At 42.7% G+C, this 20,290-nt stretch overlaps 2 protein-coding genes across 6 annotated transcripts in view; one reads left to right on the forward strand and one right to left on the reverse strand.

The window, feature by feature from the left end:
* The window catches only part of TDRD12 (tudor domain containing 12), a 56,652-nt gene that overhangs the window by 26,445 nt on the left and 9,917 nt on the right, over positions 1-20,290 (forward strand). The gene's annotated exons all lie outside the window — the stretch shown is intronic.
* Positions 3,274-20,285, reverse strand: CLEC3A (C-type lectin domain family 3 member A). The gene is made up of 3 exons (XM_008638820.2): positions 11,465-20,285; positions 9,014-9,094; positions 3,274-6,333 (listed from the first exon to the last, which is right to left on the reverse strand). Exons 1-3 carry the CDS (start codon positions 11,577-11,579, stop codon positions 5,942-5,944), a joined length of 588 nt encoding a protein of 195 aa, XP_008637042.1. The 5' UTR covers positions 11,580-20,285; the 3' UTR covers positions 3,274-5,941.

The raw sequence follows: 20,290 nt of genomic DNA on the forward strand, positions 1-20,290 counted from the left end.
TCGCCGCAGGGGCGTGTCGCCGCTCGCGGTGCCCAGTACAGTGTGTCCAACAGCCCACGGCAGGAGGGCACGGGTGTCCCTTTCCCCTGGGGTTGCCCAGACGGCCCCGCATCACGCTTGCATGGGGCATCTCTGCCCGGCGCACGCTGCGAAGTGCCTCCCCCTGTCCCTCCAGCTTTGACTCTGCATCCTCCAGGACTGGTTATATTGCCTGACACACCTGGTCCAGAGAGCAGCCACCAGCACTCCACACGCAGTGAGCTGCTGGCACCTAAGTTTATCAAGCAGGGGTACTATTTGCCATCGTGGGCCCTTGCTTGCTGCATGGTCTCATGCCACACTTGCATGTTGCCAAGCCCCAAACTTTTTGAAGTCCCCAGTTCTTTGCGTGGTACATCCTGGTCTCCACTCTCACTGCTCTCCACATCCCCCGCAGCTGGTCCTGTCCCTGTGCTCCCCATTGAGCCATGCCAGATATTGCCGAGGTCCCTGTCAGCACACACAAGGCCTCCTGTCCCAAACTAGGGCCATGTGGTGCACACAGATGGGCAGTGGTGATGTCACACCAGCTACTGTGACATCATTACCAAAGCCAGTATTAAAGCTTTAAGAGATGCTGGGTGTCAGTGTGACCTGCAAAGGTGACGAGAGGGCTGCTGAGGAAGGAGCTTGTCCAGGGCTGCTGAGGGAGGAGGGTGTTGCAGAGACTCCAAGGTCTCGCATGTGTCCCGCTGTTCCCTCTCCGTTGTAGAGGCTCTTCAACTGCTCGCCACTACCCTGTCCCATTTGGCAATGGCGAAGCAGGACCCTGCCAGGGTGGAGTCCCCTTGCACCACGGCCATGAAGACGGAGAGCTGCTCCCAGTTTGGCCCCATACGGACCCGGCACCTCCTGCGGCAGCAACGGCGGGAGAAAAAGCCCTACAGCCGTCCAGAAAGCCACCTTAGGACCAGCTATCTGCTAGCTCCAAGTGCTGGGCCATCTCACCCAGCACAGTAAAGTCTTTTCACGTGCACTGGGTGATCCCGCGTTCATTTGTCAGTCATCCTCTGCTTTTCTTGAAGGCAGTGTTAGGGCATGGGACTGGTGGATTCCCTTCTTCCCCAGGGCTGACAGTCCCTTCCCTGTCCTGGCTGGATGGGGGAGCCTGGGTGGAGGACATGGCACAGCCTCAGCCTGCCGGGCAGTGCTGCCAGCTTTGGGGTGCTTCCTGGCCTGGGGGAAGGTGCCTGGTTCAGTGATGTCTCTGGTAGATCTTTCTGGACTTGCAGGACTGTTGGCAGGTTTAAGAAGTGTCTCTGGGCTTGGGGGTGTTTATGTGTTTGGAGCTTGCCAACAGTTTTTGGGGATGTGACTGGATGTGGTGGTTGCTGCCAGTTAGGGGGGAAACTCCCTAACTTTTGGGGGTGTTTCTATGTTTGCCAGATGTGTGGTGCTGCCAGGTGTGAAGTGCATCTGGATTTGGGGTTTGTTCTTGGATTTGGGCGATTCAGACAAGGTCTAAGGGTTATTTCTGGTTTAGGGGTGCTGCTGCGTTGGAAGCTGTTAAAAGCAGGATCTGCCCCAGTGGAAGCAAACCCTGTCCCTGCAGGAGCATCAGCTGGTGCATCCCATCAGATGCTGGGCATGCTATGCCCTCTGGATGGTTGTTCCAGCAGCTCAGCTCCCCAGCTGCCTCTGAGGAGAGCTGGGCTGCCACCCCTGGGGGTTCTGAACTCGCCTCCTCTGAGGTGAAATCGTGTCTTTCACTCCTGGAGTACCTCGGGGTCGTGCCCGTCTCACTGCCTGCTCTGCCTTGGCAGATAATGGGGTGTTTCTGACCAGAGTTAAATGCCCTTAGACCCTCTTTGGAGTCTCTGTTGAGAATCTCTCAGGGCCACTGCCCTGACTTTCCATCTTGCTGCTGGTTTGCTTGGCAGCAGTGCCAGGGAGGGAAGAGCCTTTAGCAAATCCTTTCCAAGTGCAGCTGAAGCTCAAGAGGTTTTCTGCAGTGGAGTTCCTGCAGCACCAGGCAAGGTCTCAGACATTTCCTGGTTCATGTTAGTTCACCTTTCACTGTCAGCAAGCACTGCATTGGCACAGCCTGGGCTCTTGGATCCTCTTGTTGCTTGTTTGTAATTTTTTTTTTTTTAACACTTGAGACACTTTGGAAACCCTCCCAGAAGAGGTGTCTCATACGTGGCAAAATTGGCTTGAAAATGTGGGTCCTGAGGACTAGAAGCAGTCTGACAGCTCTCTGTCTTTGCATTTTGTATTTCTATTCTTTAACAAACCATTTTCATCCATTTTGATTTTCAAAACCCCTTCATCAGGTGCCCAACCTACAGTGCAGAATGCTTTGCTTTATGACATATTTCTCTTTGAAGATAGTAGTTTACAGTGCATATGAAAATACTCTGGAAAAAGAGCATATAACTTCATTTACAAAACCACCAAGCTCTAAAGAAACTACAATAGAGAAGTGTCATCAAACTTGTTTCCTATTATCAGAATTTCTTCTCTCATCTCAAAACCCCTAATGCACTTAGGGTTACCAGTTAACACAACCAGACTTAACACTACTAGGAGTTTTATGTAACCATTTAGAGAAGCTGTCAGGGTTTATCTGAGACCATTTTCTGCTTGCCATCTGCTTTCAAGACTGCAGCTTGCAGGTGGGCAGTAGTGTCACAACAACCTCAGCTGTGTGTTCAGAGTTTGGCTTTACTACCCACTGACAACTCCAAAACCTCTCAAATCTCGGGCTGGAGCAGTCTTGAGACAAAATCAGGTAGCGCAGCATGGGATGTGCTTGTCAGCTCCGTATCCCAGTGAATTGGTAGCATCCTCGTGAATTTTCTTTACTGCTACAAAGAAAAGCAATATTTCTGTTAAATTCTACAAAAATACTTGAGTGGAGTTTCTATTTTTCCACAGGCTGGCTGCTGAATTATGTCAAGGAAAACAAGACTCATTAAAGTCAGAGAAGTTAGTGCAGTAGGGACTGCAGTAAACTTATTTTTTAAATACTCTGAAAAAATCTTGACCTGATTCTGATTTTGCTTAAGCTATCAACAGTTGACATGGTGACATTTCACCTGTGAGGGATTTGAATCCACCTTGTATTTTCAAATAGCTTAACTAATGCATTTGCATAAAGAAGTATCATAAGTCATTCTCTGACCCCTCTCATTTCCCTTTGGCTCCCTGTACACTGTTTATCTGTTGATCTTGCTTTCCCTTCCATCTCTTGCTGAATCTCTGTCATGGCAGTGAAGCACATCACATCACATCTGGTTTGCAGTCATAACTTTATTTCCTTGGTAAGACTGTGGGAATTCTTCCCCGTGCATGTTACAGACAAGTCAGTATTTCACGGACCTCCAGCTACTTCTTGTTCTGCCTGAAAATCAGTTTGAATTCAGTAAGAGGCTACCATTGCATTCGTTTACATTCCTGATACCTACTGATCCTGTAATTCAGCAACAAAAAAAGCAGTCACAGTTGTCTAATCTACTAACTTAACTTTAAGACTATCTAATAAGAAAAAAAAGCATTTATGGAAGTGCAAATTAATGGCTACATTGGATTTCATTTCAATTGGTACATAACGACCTGGAAAACACAGAGAAAAAGATTTCCAATGGCTAGAATATCATGTTGGCACCAAGTAGCTGGATTTTCAAAAGGGCTCAATTACTGAGTGTTGAACGCTGTTGGACCTTGGGTCTTGGGTCTGAATGTACTCCTTAAAACCTGGTCATGAGTTCCCTTGAAAGTCTTGCTTTGACTGCACAAGATGTTTGATTTAAGGTGTTGACCTTTCCTTACTGAATGAGAATATATATATTCTGTGGGTTTGAAGAGGGACCGAAGGGAGAGTTACTTCCAAAAATAGTCTGTACTTGTGCAGCCTTTAAAAATGAAAAATAGAGCTTTTAGGAGTAATGGTTAACAATGTGCCCTCATTACTCACTTTTAAATTGCTTTTCTTGGCACAAACATTTTGATGCTGGAATCCCTATTCCATGAAAAAGAAAGCTGAAGATGTTTTCTTTGTTATTTAACAGTCTCTGATCTCAGGAGTTCCATGTTCATTCCAGGATTCTGCAATGTAATCTGGGCTGATCCCGAGAACTCAGCTGGATTCTCCACAAGAACCATCCACTATCAGGGTTGTTCTTATTGCCAGTCTCAAGATGATAAATGCTTTCTTACAGGATCACCCAGAAAGTGTTTTTTAAAAAACGAGATTTTATGTGATAAGTTTACACCTGGTGGGGAAACCGCATGAAGTGGCTCACATTCTTTATAATAGGTACCCCAGCAAAACAGCCTATGAATACATAGTCCTGTGCCAGTTAAACAAGTTCTGGAATTTGTGGTGGATTTTCAGTTTGACTGTAGCTGTAGGGATATGCTGAGATACTGACTTATTTCAGACAAGTCAGAGGTTAAGAAGCCATACAGACTTTTAATCATGTACAAATAAAGTAACAAAAATTTTTACCCCAACCTTAGCAAATGCTGGTAGATTTTGAAAGAAAGTTGGATATATTTGGGGCGTTTTTGCTGCTCTATTTCAACTCAGGAGTAAATGAGAGAATTCAGAATTTTACAAGTACATTAAGTGTTGGAAAATGAATTTAAATACAACACATTACAGATGCCTTGAGTAGTTAGATGTTATGCAGCTTTTGGGCTGTATTACACAGCAGAGATCCAAATTTTATCCTGTGGCCTCTAAGTACAATAGTAGAAAAAAGGTGCCCTTTTTGAATCCTCAAGGAAAGTCCTAGGAAAAAATGGCCTTCACAGGGATGCATAAGCTGGCAAAAATACTACAACAATTAAATACCGGTAATTGCGAATTTATTGCATAATTTAAGAAAACCTCACACATTTAATAGATAAGGAATAGGAATTATCCTCCAAGCAGCAATATATTTAAATATTTAAATAAAAAGAGAAGAAACAGCTATTTATGACGTGAAGGGAAATCTCTGTTGGGAGATTCAGACCAGCCAAAAGCAGCCAGTGTGTTTTACTTCATTTTCAAATGTCAGGTGTTAAATTGGGAACATTTGCACATGGTAGTCTGGCCCCACTTTTCTGTTCCACTGGGGTGTGCTGCCCTTCCCATGGGAGAGGTGAGTGAGTGGGAATGCTGTGCCAGAAAGGGGCTCCTGTCTCCCTCGCAGGGCTTTCAGGCAGCGGCTGTAAATGGCAGTGTGTCTGAGCCTGCAGGAGACAAGGCTTAGCAAGGCTTCACACAGCAGAGTGTGATCTAGTCCCAGGTTGCTTTATTCTATGGGAATGTTCCAAATGACATCTAATATTTAATCATAATTGAGACATTTAGAGGCAAACATGTCTAGACTAACTGATGTTTTAAACCAGCTACCCCCCTTTTTTCCAGCAGTGTATCACTGTGGACTGCATGTATTTAAATAATTAACATCAGATTTTTGTTTCATTCAGCACTCTTAACCCATAGGTAAAACTCTTGGCCACAGATCCATCCAATTAAACTCTATAAAGGATGATTGCTGTTTTCACAGGAGCTCACATAGTCCCAAAGTTCCTCTTAAACTTTAGAACTGAGAGGATCCCTACACCTCATATTGGAAAGGGTTACCATGCAGCAGTATTTTGTAATTAAAGTACAGAAATAAAAGGTGAAATCCAGCCACCCAGACATCAGGCTGAAATAATACGCCAAAATATGATATAATGTAGGCCAAAACGTAATATATATCCCTGTACATGATGAGAGTACTCACTAAACATTTTTAGCATCTGAATAGAAAATAAATTAACAGAGAAAACTTGTGTTTTAGTAAAGAGTGAGTTCAATGCAGGAGAGGGATACTGTTAACTCGCCACTCTGTGTGGGAGGGGTTACTAAGCAAAACTCTGTGTTGATAACCCAAAACATGGCCGTGGTCTTTTGTGTGTGTAATTATGGGATCAGGAATTCACAAATGTATCTCTTGGCAGTGCGGCAAACTTCATCCACCCACTTGCCTTGGGATGACTGAGACAAAAAGACACAGTTTTCACGCTTGCCCCCGTTGGGCTGGGCACGGTCCCAGTTGAAGTACTGCAGAGCCATGCCATTGACATCAACAAACCTCCCTTCATTGACCATGTCAGTGACACCCAGCCAGAACTCGGACACTTGGGGCGCGCTTTGCTTGCTGTAATCTCGAAGAATGTTCGTTTCATCGTTATTCCTCGGGATAGCCAGTGTCCCACCCTTGGCTATGCAGTCTTCATTGGCTTCATGGAAATGTTTGGTGCCTTCTGACATGAGGTAGCACTTCTTATGGGCTTTGGTCCCACGAAGGCACACTGTGAACAGATACGATTTTGCACGTTCAGTACAAGTGGGGGGTGGAGCTTTCAGTAATGGTTCCTCAAGTGATAATTTTCCAAAAGCGTGTTGAAACTTGAGCAAACAAGTCCCTCAGCAAGCAAAAGGCTCTTGACTCCACAGAGTGGGTCTGAAAGTAGGAGTAAGATCAGACTTACCTGCTGATGCTCCAGTTCATGTAGGAGCCTGTGTGCAGTCAGCACGTCAGCCTGCCTTTGGGAAGGGACTGCTAAAATATAGCCCACGCCTGTTGTCAGTGCCCCTTTTACCAAATAGTCCTGCTTTCAAGCATGTTTTACCTTATTTCACCAGTCTCGAAACTGATGGAATGGATGAGGTATGGATATTTGTATTGTTGCCAGATAGAAGCTGGTCATCAGGAAATCTGTATTGGCTTTATAGTCGAGACAGATGTAAATGTCTTTTAATATTTGTGATATTTAAGTAAAGCAAATTTTTACACCTTATCTAAGCTCAGTTTCCAGCAAGCAAAGGCAGGACAGAAAACTGTTGTATTAAATGTGTCTTGCTGACCAGGAAAATATTGATTTGAAATTCATAATACAAATCTCTGTGTGATTAATAAAAGTGTAATTCTACCTGCAGAAGATTGCATATTCACATCCACAGGCATTAATTTATTTTCCAGCAAAGTCTCTTCCTTCAAACTCTAAATTCAAATGAGGCAAAGTGACTTAAATCTGTAAGTGCTTTTAAAAAGTGCACACTTATTACTGACCTTACAGGACAATCTGGACCCAATCTTCTAAACATTTGAATTTATAAATCTGTTTCCTTTTACTTCTGGGGAAGTCTTGATGTAAAGTCCAAATAGACCAGAGGGTTAATTTGGCAGCTACTCTCTCTGTCACTGGAATTGCCTTGCAGAGCTGCTGCTGGGGTTGTTCCAGCCTGAGGTCTGTGGGGACAGGAGCACTGGAAGGAATCCTTAAACTTTGCCTTACAGATCTCCTAATGCAGATTTGTGAAAAACTGATTCTCCCAAGAAAAACAGTGATAACAAGAGAACCCTCCTTGGTGGAATGTTCCTTGTGAGCTGAGGAAGGTATCAAAGGCCTTGAATAGACTCCTGTGACAATTATTTTTAGAATCCTGCATGTTATTAATTGCAGATTATTTCATTTTTTGCTTAAGCTCATCTTGTATTTATGTACATCTTCTGTCCTGATGTTTTCTATAATCTAATTCCTGTCATCTGTTCTTGTAAAAAAATAATTATGTCTCTGATCAACAGGATATGGAAGTCACTTTGGACCACATCCTATGTCTCAAGTTTTTAGTATTTCCAGTTGTAGTATTCACTGCATTCCTTAGCTGCATTTTCAGTCATAATTTTCTATTAAGGTTTAACCTTCAAATTTTAACCCTTCCAAAGGTCAAAGAGAAGTAATGAACATATTTATTAAATGTGGAAGGCTTTAACACATTTATATTTATGAGAAAGATCAGAGAGACTTTACTTCAGCAATGATAAGGTCTGGATGTCTTTAGGGAGAAAGTATGTGCTGCAAAATGGTATGTGGCAGCATTTCACATTTCACTCTATGTAGAAAGGAGACCCAGAAAGTTCAAGCAAAAGAAGAAACCAGATTTTTAAGGTGTGTCCTGGAAATGTCCATAAGCTGAAAATGGAGCTCCTTTTTTCAATTATCACATTAACAAAGACAGTCAGAGCTAGGGTGTGATAGGTGTCTTTTTGCCAGATTTGGATTCCAGTTGAACGGTGTGGGTTATAAATTTAGAATAAAGCTCAAAATAAATTTTGAGGAGAGAAAGTCTCCCAGTTCTGGTTTCATTTCTAAGCCACTGCATGCTTCCGCTCAAGCTCCTTCTGGAAGCAACACAAAAATTACTTTTAAATAAGAGTTACTTGTCTAGCACAGGCTCCCTCTTTTAAGAAACTTCTAAAGCCTTCTTATAAGACATTTGAAATAAAAATATTTTGTAAAGCCCCAAAAGCTAAATGTAACCCAAGACATAAAACTGGACAACCCAGATATTTCCATCCCTAAGGAAAATATGTTCTGTTTCATGAGAATGATGTAATTTCCTCTTGTACATGTTTAAATGCCAGATTTTGTGTCAACAGCTGTGAAAAAGCACAACTGTCTAGTAGGTGCATGTGTATTTACCCTTCTTATTTTGTTAGGAAATTTCCATCTGGTTATTTAAATACTTAAAGGACTCTGCACATTGGTCCAGGATATTTCTGAACTCACAGTGGATATAACTTTGAAGTTTTATGGCAACATTCGCATTTGAATATGTGCTAGTATCAAAGCTGGGCACTTAACTCACTGACCACATAAACTCTTAGACCCAGGAACCCTCAATGTGCTGCCTTTGATGATACAAAACTCAGAGCTTGAAGTTGTGCATAGCAAAGACAAAAGTAGTTCTTGCACCAGGTTAGCTCTTGCTCTCAGTGAAGAATCACTACTCATTCCCCATTAGCTGAGATCTCATTTTACTTGAATGCTTCCTTCAACACTTGTCTGTCTGGTACAGCTCTGGCACACCATGGCTTTATGGAGCTGTACTCCTCAGTCATAAAATCCTGTTAAAGAGAGGGATGGGAGTGAAGAAGAGAGGCAGTGAGAACTTTTGGAAGCCACTGACCGGTATAAACTGCTTTACCTGTCTGGAGTGCTTGTATTTCCTTCAGAGCATTTACTTCTCGCCACAGTTTGTCAATCTGGGTCTTCAGGTCATCTTTTTCTTACACAAAAGGAATATACAGAAATTAACAGATACGCACACACACAGACAAAATTAAAATTACATGTTAAAAGCTGTTTCAAAATATCATGGGTTGCTGCATTGCTGAGATGCATTTTGATTATTTTTAAATACTTGCCCTTAACATGCCTCTAGGATTCCTATAAAAAACAGGAAGAACCCACCTTTACCTTTCATTCTCATATTTTATCATGGATTTTGCCGTAAAAACTGTTTGAAAATCATGGATTGTTGCAGCTAATAATTGTTTAGTGAGCTGGTATCTAATTTACAGAAAATGTCCCTTTTTCTTTTGAACCTGTACACTCTGGTGTATGGATGTGACATACAAAAAACAACAGGACATAAGTTGTGTTCTTCAAAGAAATGTTATTTCTGTGAGCATGAAAGTTTCACAAAACTCTTGTTTTAGCAGAGGGAGGAACAACAAATAAAACACAACTTGACAGTCTGAATGTTGCAGATGTGCTTTTTGAGCTGCAATCTCCACTTCCCAGGATTAGCCTTCCTCTCTGCCTCAGTATAGAGAGGGCCTGGGGACTTGAGTCATGCAAATTCACTCTGAATCAGCATTTTGTAGCATTTACAAAAGCACCAAGAATATGGTGGGACAGGAAAAGAAGCTAATTTGTACATAACTCCATTTTTGTGTCATCTTTTTTTTTTTTGTTTTGTTTTGTTTGGGTTTTTTTGGGTTTTTTAATCAACGTAATGTCTTTCAGGGTTTCCTGCTTCCCCAAGGCAGAATTCCCAGTTCTCCAATCTGTTCTTCTCTCTGCTGGCACAAAAGATGTGTAGCAGCCTGTCCTTAGGACCCCAAGCTTGAAACCCTAGAGATTCCAGGGGAGAAGGGAGTGCTCCATGTTGGAGTGAAAGCTTCTCTGGACTCAAGCCCAGATGGAAGCCAAAGCACAGGCATTGAATTAAAACCTCTGGACAAGCTGAGATACATGAAGCTACACCAAAGTGAAATAGAAATATAGATTTTTAACTTCACTAGAAATATATGCTGAGTGCCTTAAACATTAAAAAGCTGTAGCAGAGATCTTAAACACAGTTCTTGCTGCAGCAGTGTTACCTTTTCACAGAATTTTTTACTTTAGACAAAATATAGATAGAATTACACTGTTTCCATTTTTTAGATTGAGTGTTCACATGAACAGTAAGAGCTGATAGAAACTGTACACACCAATCTGTGTAATACCTGGGTAACACTTGTGTAAGGCTTATGACTGTTAGAATTAGACTAGGATAGGTTAAGGAAAGGAAAACTAGAATAGTGTGTTAATTTCATTGGTCAATTAATAAATATAATCCACACTTCTGTAAGAAAAAATACATAGTGTATAGTGTATAGAGCATATAGAGTATAGAGTATATGGAGCGTATAGAACATATAGAAGCAGCTGTTTTCTGCCTGCTGTTGCTGCTGCTGCTTGGCTTTATCATGTAACCCCCTTGAACTCTGCCTTCAAGAAAGCTGTGAGGCTATGAAATAAAGAACTCAGCAGAACAGCAGCCTCCTCTGCTCTCTTACCCTGCTCCGAGAAGGAAAGGTACCCTGTCAAAAGCTCAACAGCTCCAGAGCAGCAAAATCTTCTTGCACAATGGCTTTATCAAAGCCACAGTTTTTTAATTGACTAGGAGTTCAAGTATTTGCCATTAGTGTAGCCTCCATCATACCCACTTTTATTAGAAATAAGTCTTTAAATTCAATACAGAGCCATTTCTAAACAATATTCTGTGGTTTTGTATTTACTCTGCAAGCTTTGCTGTTGGAACTGATGCTTTATCTTTTCCTGCTAATTCTTTGATGTTGACCTGCTAGTTGGTTTGACTTGCTATTTCACAGTACTTTTCACACAGGTGGCATAATATTCCACAAATAGTAGACATTCATTGTGTTAAAATTAGGAAATGGTACAAAAATCTGAACAATAACTCTTGGAGACTGAATACTTCTGCTTGTTTCCCCCTTATATATTAATTTCCATTTTTCTGATCTTAGTCAATATAGCTACATAACTAAGAATGATCAGCCGGAGTCCTCTCTCAGCTGTAACCTGTGAGTTCTAAATAATGTTGATGGAGGTGAACAGCCATAACAGAGCAATGCATTTGCTGCTGTTATACAGCTCTATTTCCATAACTCATTCTGGCACCTTATTTGTGGCTTTGCTAACTCACATAAAAATATTTTAAACACACAGATAATATAGACTCAAGTGTGCTTTATAAATAAGCATTTGTGTAGTGTTAGTTTCTGGTTCATGCAATGCTATTTAAAGTACACAGTAAATTTGCATAGTTTGTATGTTTCTATCCCTCCTCCCAGTTCAGACCCAGTACCTTTCACTCTACGTTTGCTGTGCTTCCTGGCTTTGAGTTTGGAAGCCTGGCTGATGGTCTGATCCAGCAGTAGTAAGCTGATGAGTAGAAAAATCGTAAGTCCAGTTTGTGCCATGTCTCTTTGAAGGACCCTTAGTAGGATCTTGAAGAGATTCCCCTCAGCAGCTCTGAGAGCAGGTCCCACAGACCCATCTCAGCGGGGACTGCCTGAGGTCAGGTTTATAAAGTGTGGTGACAGGCTTGGCTGGACTCCTTGCTTACGAAATGTGTGTAATACTTTAGCTGGCTGTAGCATAAGACGCTCCCTTGTTCTCACATCCCGTCTGAAACTCCTGTTTCCATTCTGAGTTCAGCTGTACCAGTCCTGAACACTGCACTGATTACCTCACCTGTAAGTGCCACATCTCCTGTTCTAACACTGATGCCAAAATGGATGGAAAGCCAGATGCTTGTGCACTGCCAGCTTTGAGGAGAGGTAGCCAGAAGATTTCCACAAGTGTCAGAGGCTCACCCAGCATGGCTCTGCCCCAAGCTGGTTAAGTCATGACAGTGGCCATCACCTTCCACTGAAGCAAAACCAGGATGCCGCTCCCTAAGTAAATGCAAACACTGCAACTACAGACCCACACAGATGTTTATCTGTGTTTTATTTATCTATGTATTTACATTAAAATCACACTATGTGAGGAGTGCATTTATTGTTTTATGAAGAGTCAATAAATGCCTGATAGATATGACTGCATTTCTGGTTGAGAACAGCATCAGCAGGGTCTAGTCAGGGGAACAAAAGGTAGCTATGCTCTCCCAAAGGTTCCCAAGTCCTGACCGTAGGGTCAGTGGAAGAGTAAAACACAAGGTGCTTGAAGCAGGACAGTGTCTCCCTGGACTCTGGAGAACTTTCTGAGTTCGAATCTCTTTCATTTGCCCTTGGGCTCTGTGGACTTCTGTGGGGCTGCCATTAACTGGGATTGCTGTATGAAATAGAACCTCTCTCTGATTCTGGTGAACAAATGAAATTGTCACAAAAAGATTCCCATACATCACACTTTTTCTTTTTTCCTTTTCTTTTTCCCCCACTAAGAGAGGGTTTGTTTAAAATATTGACACCAAAGCCATTGCTGGGTGCTGGCTGGGGCAGTTCATGCCCTTCAGAGCTGTTCTTCCTGACATCCCTTTGCCGTCTCTGCCTTGATTACATTCTGCTCACATTGCTGACACTTTTTTTATCAGGACTTTAAGATCAGGAGACTTACTAGTTTATTAAAAGAAAGCTGGGATTTAGGAACATGCTGGTGTACTGCATGAATACTGACTGGATTTTTCCAACCCCCACTAAGACACTTCAGTACTTACAGCACAAACCACAGCTGCCCTGTCTGTTCTGGACACCTTTAAACAGCTCCCTGTATTCTCACAGTCTGTAACTAGCAGCTATCTCTTAATCATTAGCTAAGAAACTTTCCATAAATGCATCCTGATAGGAAAAAACTTAGTTCCAGTGGTCCTGCTCCAAAATATTGAAGTATTAACATCCATTGTGTCAGGAAACCTCTGGATCAACATTGCTCAGTCCTCAGAGCTATTTTGGAGCACAGCACACCATACATGGCTGTTGTGGGTCCCACCCACCCAGAACTGCCCGAAAAATCTCACACAGCTGCAAATTTCAGTCCATGGTAAATGTGGAAAGGGCTGACATTCCAACTAACACACCAGGAACTGAAATCTGAGCTGGCAGAGAGGAAAGCAAGGAGCTTTGCAAGGGTCTAGTTCAGGATTTAATCTGTCCTTTAGAACAAGCCCTAAGCTCACTCTTGATCCATATTTTATTCCAGTGGTATTGGGGCATCAATGTAAGTTAATTAAGGGCAGATGGCTGAATCAATAACTGCTTCCACTTAGTTTTTCAGTTGGTGCCTTCTCAGATCTTGTGGATTTGCACATGAAGCTGATCCTAAACCACTGCAGCTTTCAACCTGACAAATTAAACTGTGCTAATTTCAGGTTGCCTTGATAAGGGAGCTGCAAACCCCTGGAGCTGTTTCATGTGGAGCTTAACTGTCTCACAGGCTTTGGGAGAGGCTGGGCCAGTAGCTGGGTCAACAAGCCTTTTAGTGTGTGTTCAAGGTCCCAGTACCAGAATGGATTTGTTCCTGCCCCAAGGAACTTGAGCTTGCTAACACAGGCTTCTTTTCTTCCTATGAAATGAGTCTGACAGAGAAAGATTTGTACTCTACTGAGGCAGCATACAAGTCACTAGAAATGGAGGGATAAAGAAAACACAGATTTGGTATTCTGGCAGTTCTTGGCCAAGAGCGTGAGTGAAAAAACTGCTTTTTTGGAGTATGCCATGTAATGTCCTTTCAAGAACAGAGTTGAAATTCTGTTTTGAAAGCTTAATCCCCCTCATTCAGTAGTCTCTCTGACCATTTTGCCAGCCTGCAAGCAGCTCAGCTGGATTTCACTCCTTAAAAGTGCATCACAAAGCTGCCCTTGCAGCTGCTGGGATAGACCACAAGGAGATAGGGGCTAGAATTCCTCTGGAGTACCCAAATAACAGTTTCCACACTTATGACTAACCTATAGCAACTGAGGAAGCAGGTTTAACTTTTTGTATACGGTGTGTGGGAAGGAGAGCCAGAGAACAGTCAAAATATGCTGCTGAGAAGGCATAACCTCGCAGTGCTACTGAGGAAATGGTGCCACACAGGAGGCTCCCTGAAGTGAGTACCTGGGCTGTGTATGGGCTTGAAACAAGCATTATAATGTCATTTAGAGGTGGAATTTTTCTTTTACTGGCACAGTTACAGCAAGGTGATATAGCTCAGGGAGTGACTACTATTATATACTGATAGAAGTAATTTTTCCTGAAACAAGTTACTCCACTTTCTGTATCAGAATATATGATACAAGAATAAATATTCTCATATCTTTAGAGCTGCATCCAGACTCGGATGGAAGTGTGTTTTTTTTGTTTACAGCACTATAGTAGAACTTGTGCATACAGACAGAATTGTGTCTTGAAGTGCTTAGTTCACTTTGAGGCACTCCTGAAGTGCTCTGTCTGATAAGAAACATCTTGCAAAAGCCAGAGCTGCTATGCTGCAGTGGCACCTGGGGTTTTGGCTCCCATCTCCCCACCTCATTCCATTTGCTTTCAGACAACCAGACCATTCAGAACACAAACATCCTTTGGTAAAAGGCTTTTTTCTGTTTCTCCACAGAGACTCTTCAAGGTAAAAACTGTTTTCTTCAGAGACAGTTCTACCTTTATATGCTCCTGTAAACTGGCTCAGGAAAAGTCTTCATACAGCTGTTTTTTCCTCTCCTTTCTCATCCATCCCTGGGTTTGTGGAAAGAACATGCAATGGGGCACAGAGTATGAGAAGCCAGTGTGAGATGAGGACTGGATGCTGAGCTCCTGAAATAGGTCTGGTTGCAGAAGTACAACAGCATTTGTAAAAAATAGCTTTAAAAAGATTTAGTGCTTCAGTCTGTTGGGAAGTGAACTGCTCCCAGCTGCCAGTAGATTGCCCGTGTTTTACTGAGCCCTACAGTCCCCTTGTGCTTCAGAGCTAGTTGTGCTGGGGGATGTTTGACCAAATGGGAAATGGATGGGCTGTATTTGCTCCAGGGATCAGGGCAAACTCCATTTTTCTTGCAGAATTTCAGTTCTAGAAAATTCAGCTCAGCTTTAGGAAAATAAAGCCATGAAGGTGAGTAATTATTTGCCCCTTCTACTGAGAGTATAAAGAGAAAATGAAAACTGATCAGAACTGTTACCAGGCCAAGGAATTGCAATTGGGGCAACCTGAAGAGCCAGAATGGTCAATAAAAGTAGATAATACAAAGGTTAATAAAAGGTTTATCACCTCTGATATGTCCATTTTTATTACTGTCTTGGGTAAATGGGATCCACTGGTTGATTTTTGTTTTAATTTAATGTAGTAAATTTTGCAAACTCTCCTAGTCAAGGGTTATGTTGTGCTTGGAAAATTACTGTATGCTTGGTTTCTTTGGCCTTGAAAAGTCTTGCAAAGTCTTGCTTAAGGATTTGATCTCAGTCCAAAGAGGTATGAGGCAGAATCATGGCTGACATCCCAACACCAAAGTTATTTTGGGGAAATTTGTACAAGCAAACTGTGTTTAGAAAAGAGAAGGGCTAGCCTTATGGTATGTGAGGTTTTGTGAAACTTACTAATGATATTTTGGGGTTTTGCCATTGGTTCAAGTTTTTTCCTGTCATGCTAATTTGGTGTTTTGAAAGGAAGTTTGCTGGGTACAAGAGATCTGCTCTAGCAGAATTAAAGGTGGTTCCAGGTTTATTGCAGAACCAGGCTGCCCACCAGTGACCTGCACTGAGTGTCAGTGAGTTTTGAAATGAGGGCATTCACATCTTCCTTAGATATGTGATTCTGCTCTCCCAAGAACATGCCTCACCTTGGCACTGTGGGTTGATAATGATTGATCAATAAATCTGCTTCTCAGCATGGTGTTTTCCGGGTCTAAATGGAGCTGTTATTACCTACAGGTCCAGTGTTTTTCAATTCCCATGCTGTAAATACAAGCTTCAAAAAAAGAAGAAATTTGAGATATAATAATGTATGTGAACTGAAAAGATGAATCAGGACAGTGTTTTAAGCTTCTGGAATAAGTGCTTTTTATCTCTTATTTTGGAGTTTTTGTCACAAAGCATCTCACAGCTGGGTCTCAGCAAGCAAAGAGGAGGGGAAATTATTTGCAAAATGCAGCAGAAAGACTTGTCTAACATCTATCACACATATTTAAGAGAAATAGCATCATCTTGTCTGTGTGACCAAATCATCTCACCTGTATTCCTTTCATTCTCTTGTAATGGCACTGGATATGGATTATAGGTTGTAAAGCAGAGAAAACACAGCTTGTCAAAGCCAGAGAGACTCAGAATTCAGAAGAGATTCACCAAATCTATACAAAGCAATGCGAGAAAAGCCAATGAGCTCTTTTGGTTTCCTGTCCAATGCACTGACACTCTGGACTGACACAGGTCCTTTCTTATGGTGTTCAGGTATATCAAAGAAATTACAGAGTTGCCAAATTGTTTTTACTTCAGGCCTTTAGCTGCAAAGATAAGAAGGTGCACAGGGTTTTTCTGCCTGTCATTGCTTGGTTTTTTAGTCAGGAAGGACCCCAAAGAAATAGATACTTATTTAGAGATAAATGTTTTGCTGGATATGTGAAATGTGCATAGAGAGCAAACCACAATCCCTCTCAAAAAAGAGACCTTTTAAAGATCAGCTGACTCTGGCATCTCTAAAGATAAGGGGGTCTAGGAGAAAATTTAAATCAGTTTCTTTGCAGTCCAGGTGTAAATAGAAGAGTTGAATGGGGTCTTTTAAAATGCTACTCCTGTGGACTTGGCAAAGTTTCCATGTTGGAAATTCCTGGCAGCAGCTCAGCTCTTTCAGCCCTTGGGATATGTGTGAGAATGTATCTCTTTCTCTTTTGTAAACACAAATTACCTGTTGTGCTATTTTTTCTCCTGTAATGTGTGCTGACTTTTTACCTTCCTGGAAAAGACCTGAAGACATCCGAGCATTTAATTTCTCCTTTTAAATATTTCGGTTTTGATCATCATAGCCTCCCTATTATGAGGTTTCACAGCCTCACATTAACATGATCTCACCAGGTTCTGCTCATCCTTATGTGTGCCAGACCAACTGATTTGGACAAAGCCTTGGTTTAGGCACTGTGAAACTCTCCAGGCAGCCTGAGTTGCACATCCACAGGTTCACAGCAGGTTTCCAACAGTGCAGCTATGCACGCAGCCAGGAGGGCCAGGCAGAGCAGGGATTATGTTTTGAGATGTGTAGGTGTTTGTTGGATTTTACTAATCAGGATGGAAATTCAGACTTCTCAGGAGTATGATCATGTCTGCCTTTGGTGGCTGCACTTCACCAAGGGCTTGAAGGTTCTGCTCAAGGACTGCCTTGCCAAACCAAAACTTGAGTCACGGGAGCTGCAAGCAGCTGACCCTGCTTCACTGTGTTTTAGGAGCGGCACTGTCCCCATGCACAGGCATAATCAGCTCCTGTGCCAGGCCCCAGGCTTGGAAAACTTGGGATGTAGCCCAAATAAACCACCATTCTTTAAAATGTAAACAGAGTTTTCAGCTGCTTAGTCAAGAAGGAAAAAAAAAAAAACCTAAATGTAACTGCCTGGGAGATGTCTGCTTGTCTCTGCAGGCAAACTCAAGCAGTGGGAATTAGCCCTGGCTTGCTGGGGGCTGGGGAAGGGGGAGGACAAATCCTGCACCATGCCCTACTTCCATGCTCTGTGCATATCCCTGCCCACGTGCTGGGATGGAAATGCAAACCACACATCAGCTACTGGACAATGCTCACACAAGGATGCTGAGAGTGGAAATGAAAAACTAACCTGTATAGGTGTAATTTTCACCAATGGCCCAGTATGTCCAGTCAGAAATAGCATTTGTCTCTGGGAGGGATGCCCACTGGGAAAGGTCCCTGGTGTAACATCCCCTCCCATCCAGCTCTCCTACCTTCCAATGGCTGTGTTTGGGCACACACAGATATGCTGTTACTGTTGGATGTCTTTTCAATAGCTGCTCCTAGAATTTTACTGAACACAACACAGAAATCTGTGAGGACTTCTTAAAGTCTCAGTTGCCTTTTCCTGCAGAATTCTAGTGTGGGCAGAAAGAGCCACGACAAGGCAGCACAGCATCCTCCTGCCGTGTGAGCTGCTGTCCTTAAGGACCTGGAACCCAGCAGGGGTGGGTGCTGAAGCCAGAAGAGCAAGGCCACCAGTGCAGATGAGCAAAATAGATACTTAACGTGTCTTTTGTGCTGTGTTCTGTAGCTTCTTCTCTGATAGCACTCAAGCTATCCAGCACAAAGCCAGCTTGTTAATGTCTGTATAAAATGCAGTCACTGCACATTCTAAGGTGCAGCCAGACCCTGGCTGAGGTACTGGCAGCGTTTGATGAGTAGGATTAGTCCATTCCAGAAATTGCAGGACATTCCAACCCCTGCCCTACATGTTTGGGAGAACCCTGGAGTGTTTAAAGGAAAGCTGAAGGAATCAGCAAGAAGGCGGCTGCAGTTATACCTGAAAGGGTGCACACACCTGCATGTTAGGGAGATTTCATAAGGAGGGATTATGGGTCTGGACATAGCACCCTTCAGAACTGGAGGAATTCATGCTGTAACATTACCTGAAAGTGCCTGTTGGTCATGAAGAGTGGGACACAGATCCCCATTTCTCCTCGCCTTCTTTTCTGCCTGAAAAAGGAGATTCCTCTGGTAGAGTTGGGGAATGCCAAAGACACGTCCTCTCTGTGTGTGCTTGGGCTACATGTGACCCTCATGTCACACTCCTGGATCCCTGCCCATCTCCAAGGTGTTTCCAGCCCCGTACAGCATCCCCTCTCTGTGCCACACTCCTGTGAGCCAGGTGCAGTCAGAGGCCCTGAGCTGGGGGATGGACCAGCTGGGGATGTGCAAGAGGCAGGGCCACACTCCCTCACAGACTGTACAGTTTTCTGGGAAGCTCTTTCAAGAGGACCTGGAGACACAACAGGATTTGTACAAAATTGGTTTGTAATCAAGATTTGTATGTAAAGATGGAAAGACATTTGTGTGGTCTTCTGTATCCAACTACAAACAACTTAGATCCATTTAAAGCTGGAAACCTGGCCTGGACCTCAGTGCCAGCACATGGTGCCATGTATTTTCTGTGTATGTCTGTGGCATGACCTCACACATCAGGGATGAAGGGAATTCAGAGACTGCATTCAGACTTGCAGGTTTTAGAAACTGAAATTTTGATCCTCAGTGGCAACAAGAACAGCAGGAAAAAACAGGCTATTTATTCAAATATGTTCAAATAATACTTTCACATGGAAAATATTGTAGCATTTGCTGCGCAATTTAGGCACTGTGTAAATATAAACTTCTCAGAAATGTTCCTTATTCATTCTGTCATGCACATTCTTACTGCAGTTTATTCCCATTTCCAGCAGATGTCTTCAGTGCCCTAGGAATGATCAGGAGAGCTCTGATTTTATATTGCTTATCCAACAATTTGAAAGAGAAAAGAGCAGGTTTTCCTCTGCCTGTTTAATGCACAGGGTAAATCCCCTTTGTTGTACAGCCTCATACCGATTATACATTTTCTAGATGCTTCAGAAGAGCAGCTCCTGGAAGAGCAGCTGCAGATAGACACCCATCAGGTCAAACATGTCTGTACAGCTGGGTTTCAATGCTGTAAAAATGTTGTACTAAGGAATTGGGGATTGTTTGTCCTGCTTTTGTTAATATTGTTTCCTAAAATAATACAATGGGCTCTGCATGGAATAAATCAGCCTCATATAACAAGGTGACAAGTTACATCCCCAGCTGGTTCATCCCACAGCACAAACCCACAGCTCAGGTCCTCTGACTGCAAGGATTATCCATTTTATATCATTTACTTGCACCAGTGGCTCAAAAAACCCAGTATAAATCAAATCTGCATCCTCAAGAAAGGTAAGTTGGTTTAGCAATGTGTATTTTAACATGGAGAGTTGAGCAAGGATTTAAAAAAGAATCCTGTGGGGTTTTTCCCCACCAAATAAGCTACAACAGGGACATAAATATTACTTGCTGAATTTTTAATGCTGTAGCTATGACTGAATTCATTTAGAGAACTAATCAGCTCGATGCTGTCCCTATCAAAGCCAGTGGGATGAGACCTGTGAGATTCCAGTTTGAGTTGAGCTTGCCATCTTAATGAAAATAAGGACAGAAGCTTGCAACAATTACCCTTTTATTTTCCTGTTTTGCA

Source organism: Corvus brachyrhynchos, unplaced genomic scaffold (genome assembly GCF_000691975.1).
Source record: "Corvus brachyrhynchos isolate BGI_N302 unplaced genomic scaffold, ASM69197v1 scaffold26, whole genome shotgun sequence".
Classification (NCBI taxonomy): Eukaryota; Metazoa; Chordata; class Aves; order Passeriformes; family Corvidae; genus Corvus; species Corvus brachyrhynchos.

Bases quoted from the DNA above. Each gene is read 5' to 3' on its own strand.
- CLEC3A (XM_008638820.2), bottom strand. From the start codon at position 11,579: ATGGCACAAACTGGACTTACGATTTTTCTACTCATCAGCTTACTACTG. The intron at 9,095-11,464 runs GTACTGGGTCTG...CTTTTGTGTAAG, and splicing joins CAGCAAACGTAGAGTGAAAG to AAAAAGATGACCTGAAGACC. The intron at 6,334-9,013 runs GTAAAGCAGTTT...ATCTGTTCACAG, and splicing joins AATACAAGCACTCCAGACAG to TGTGCCTTCGTGGGACCAAA.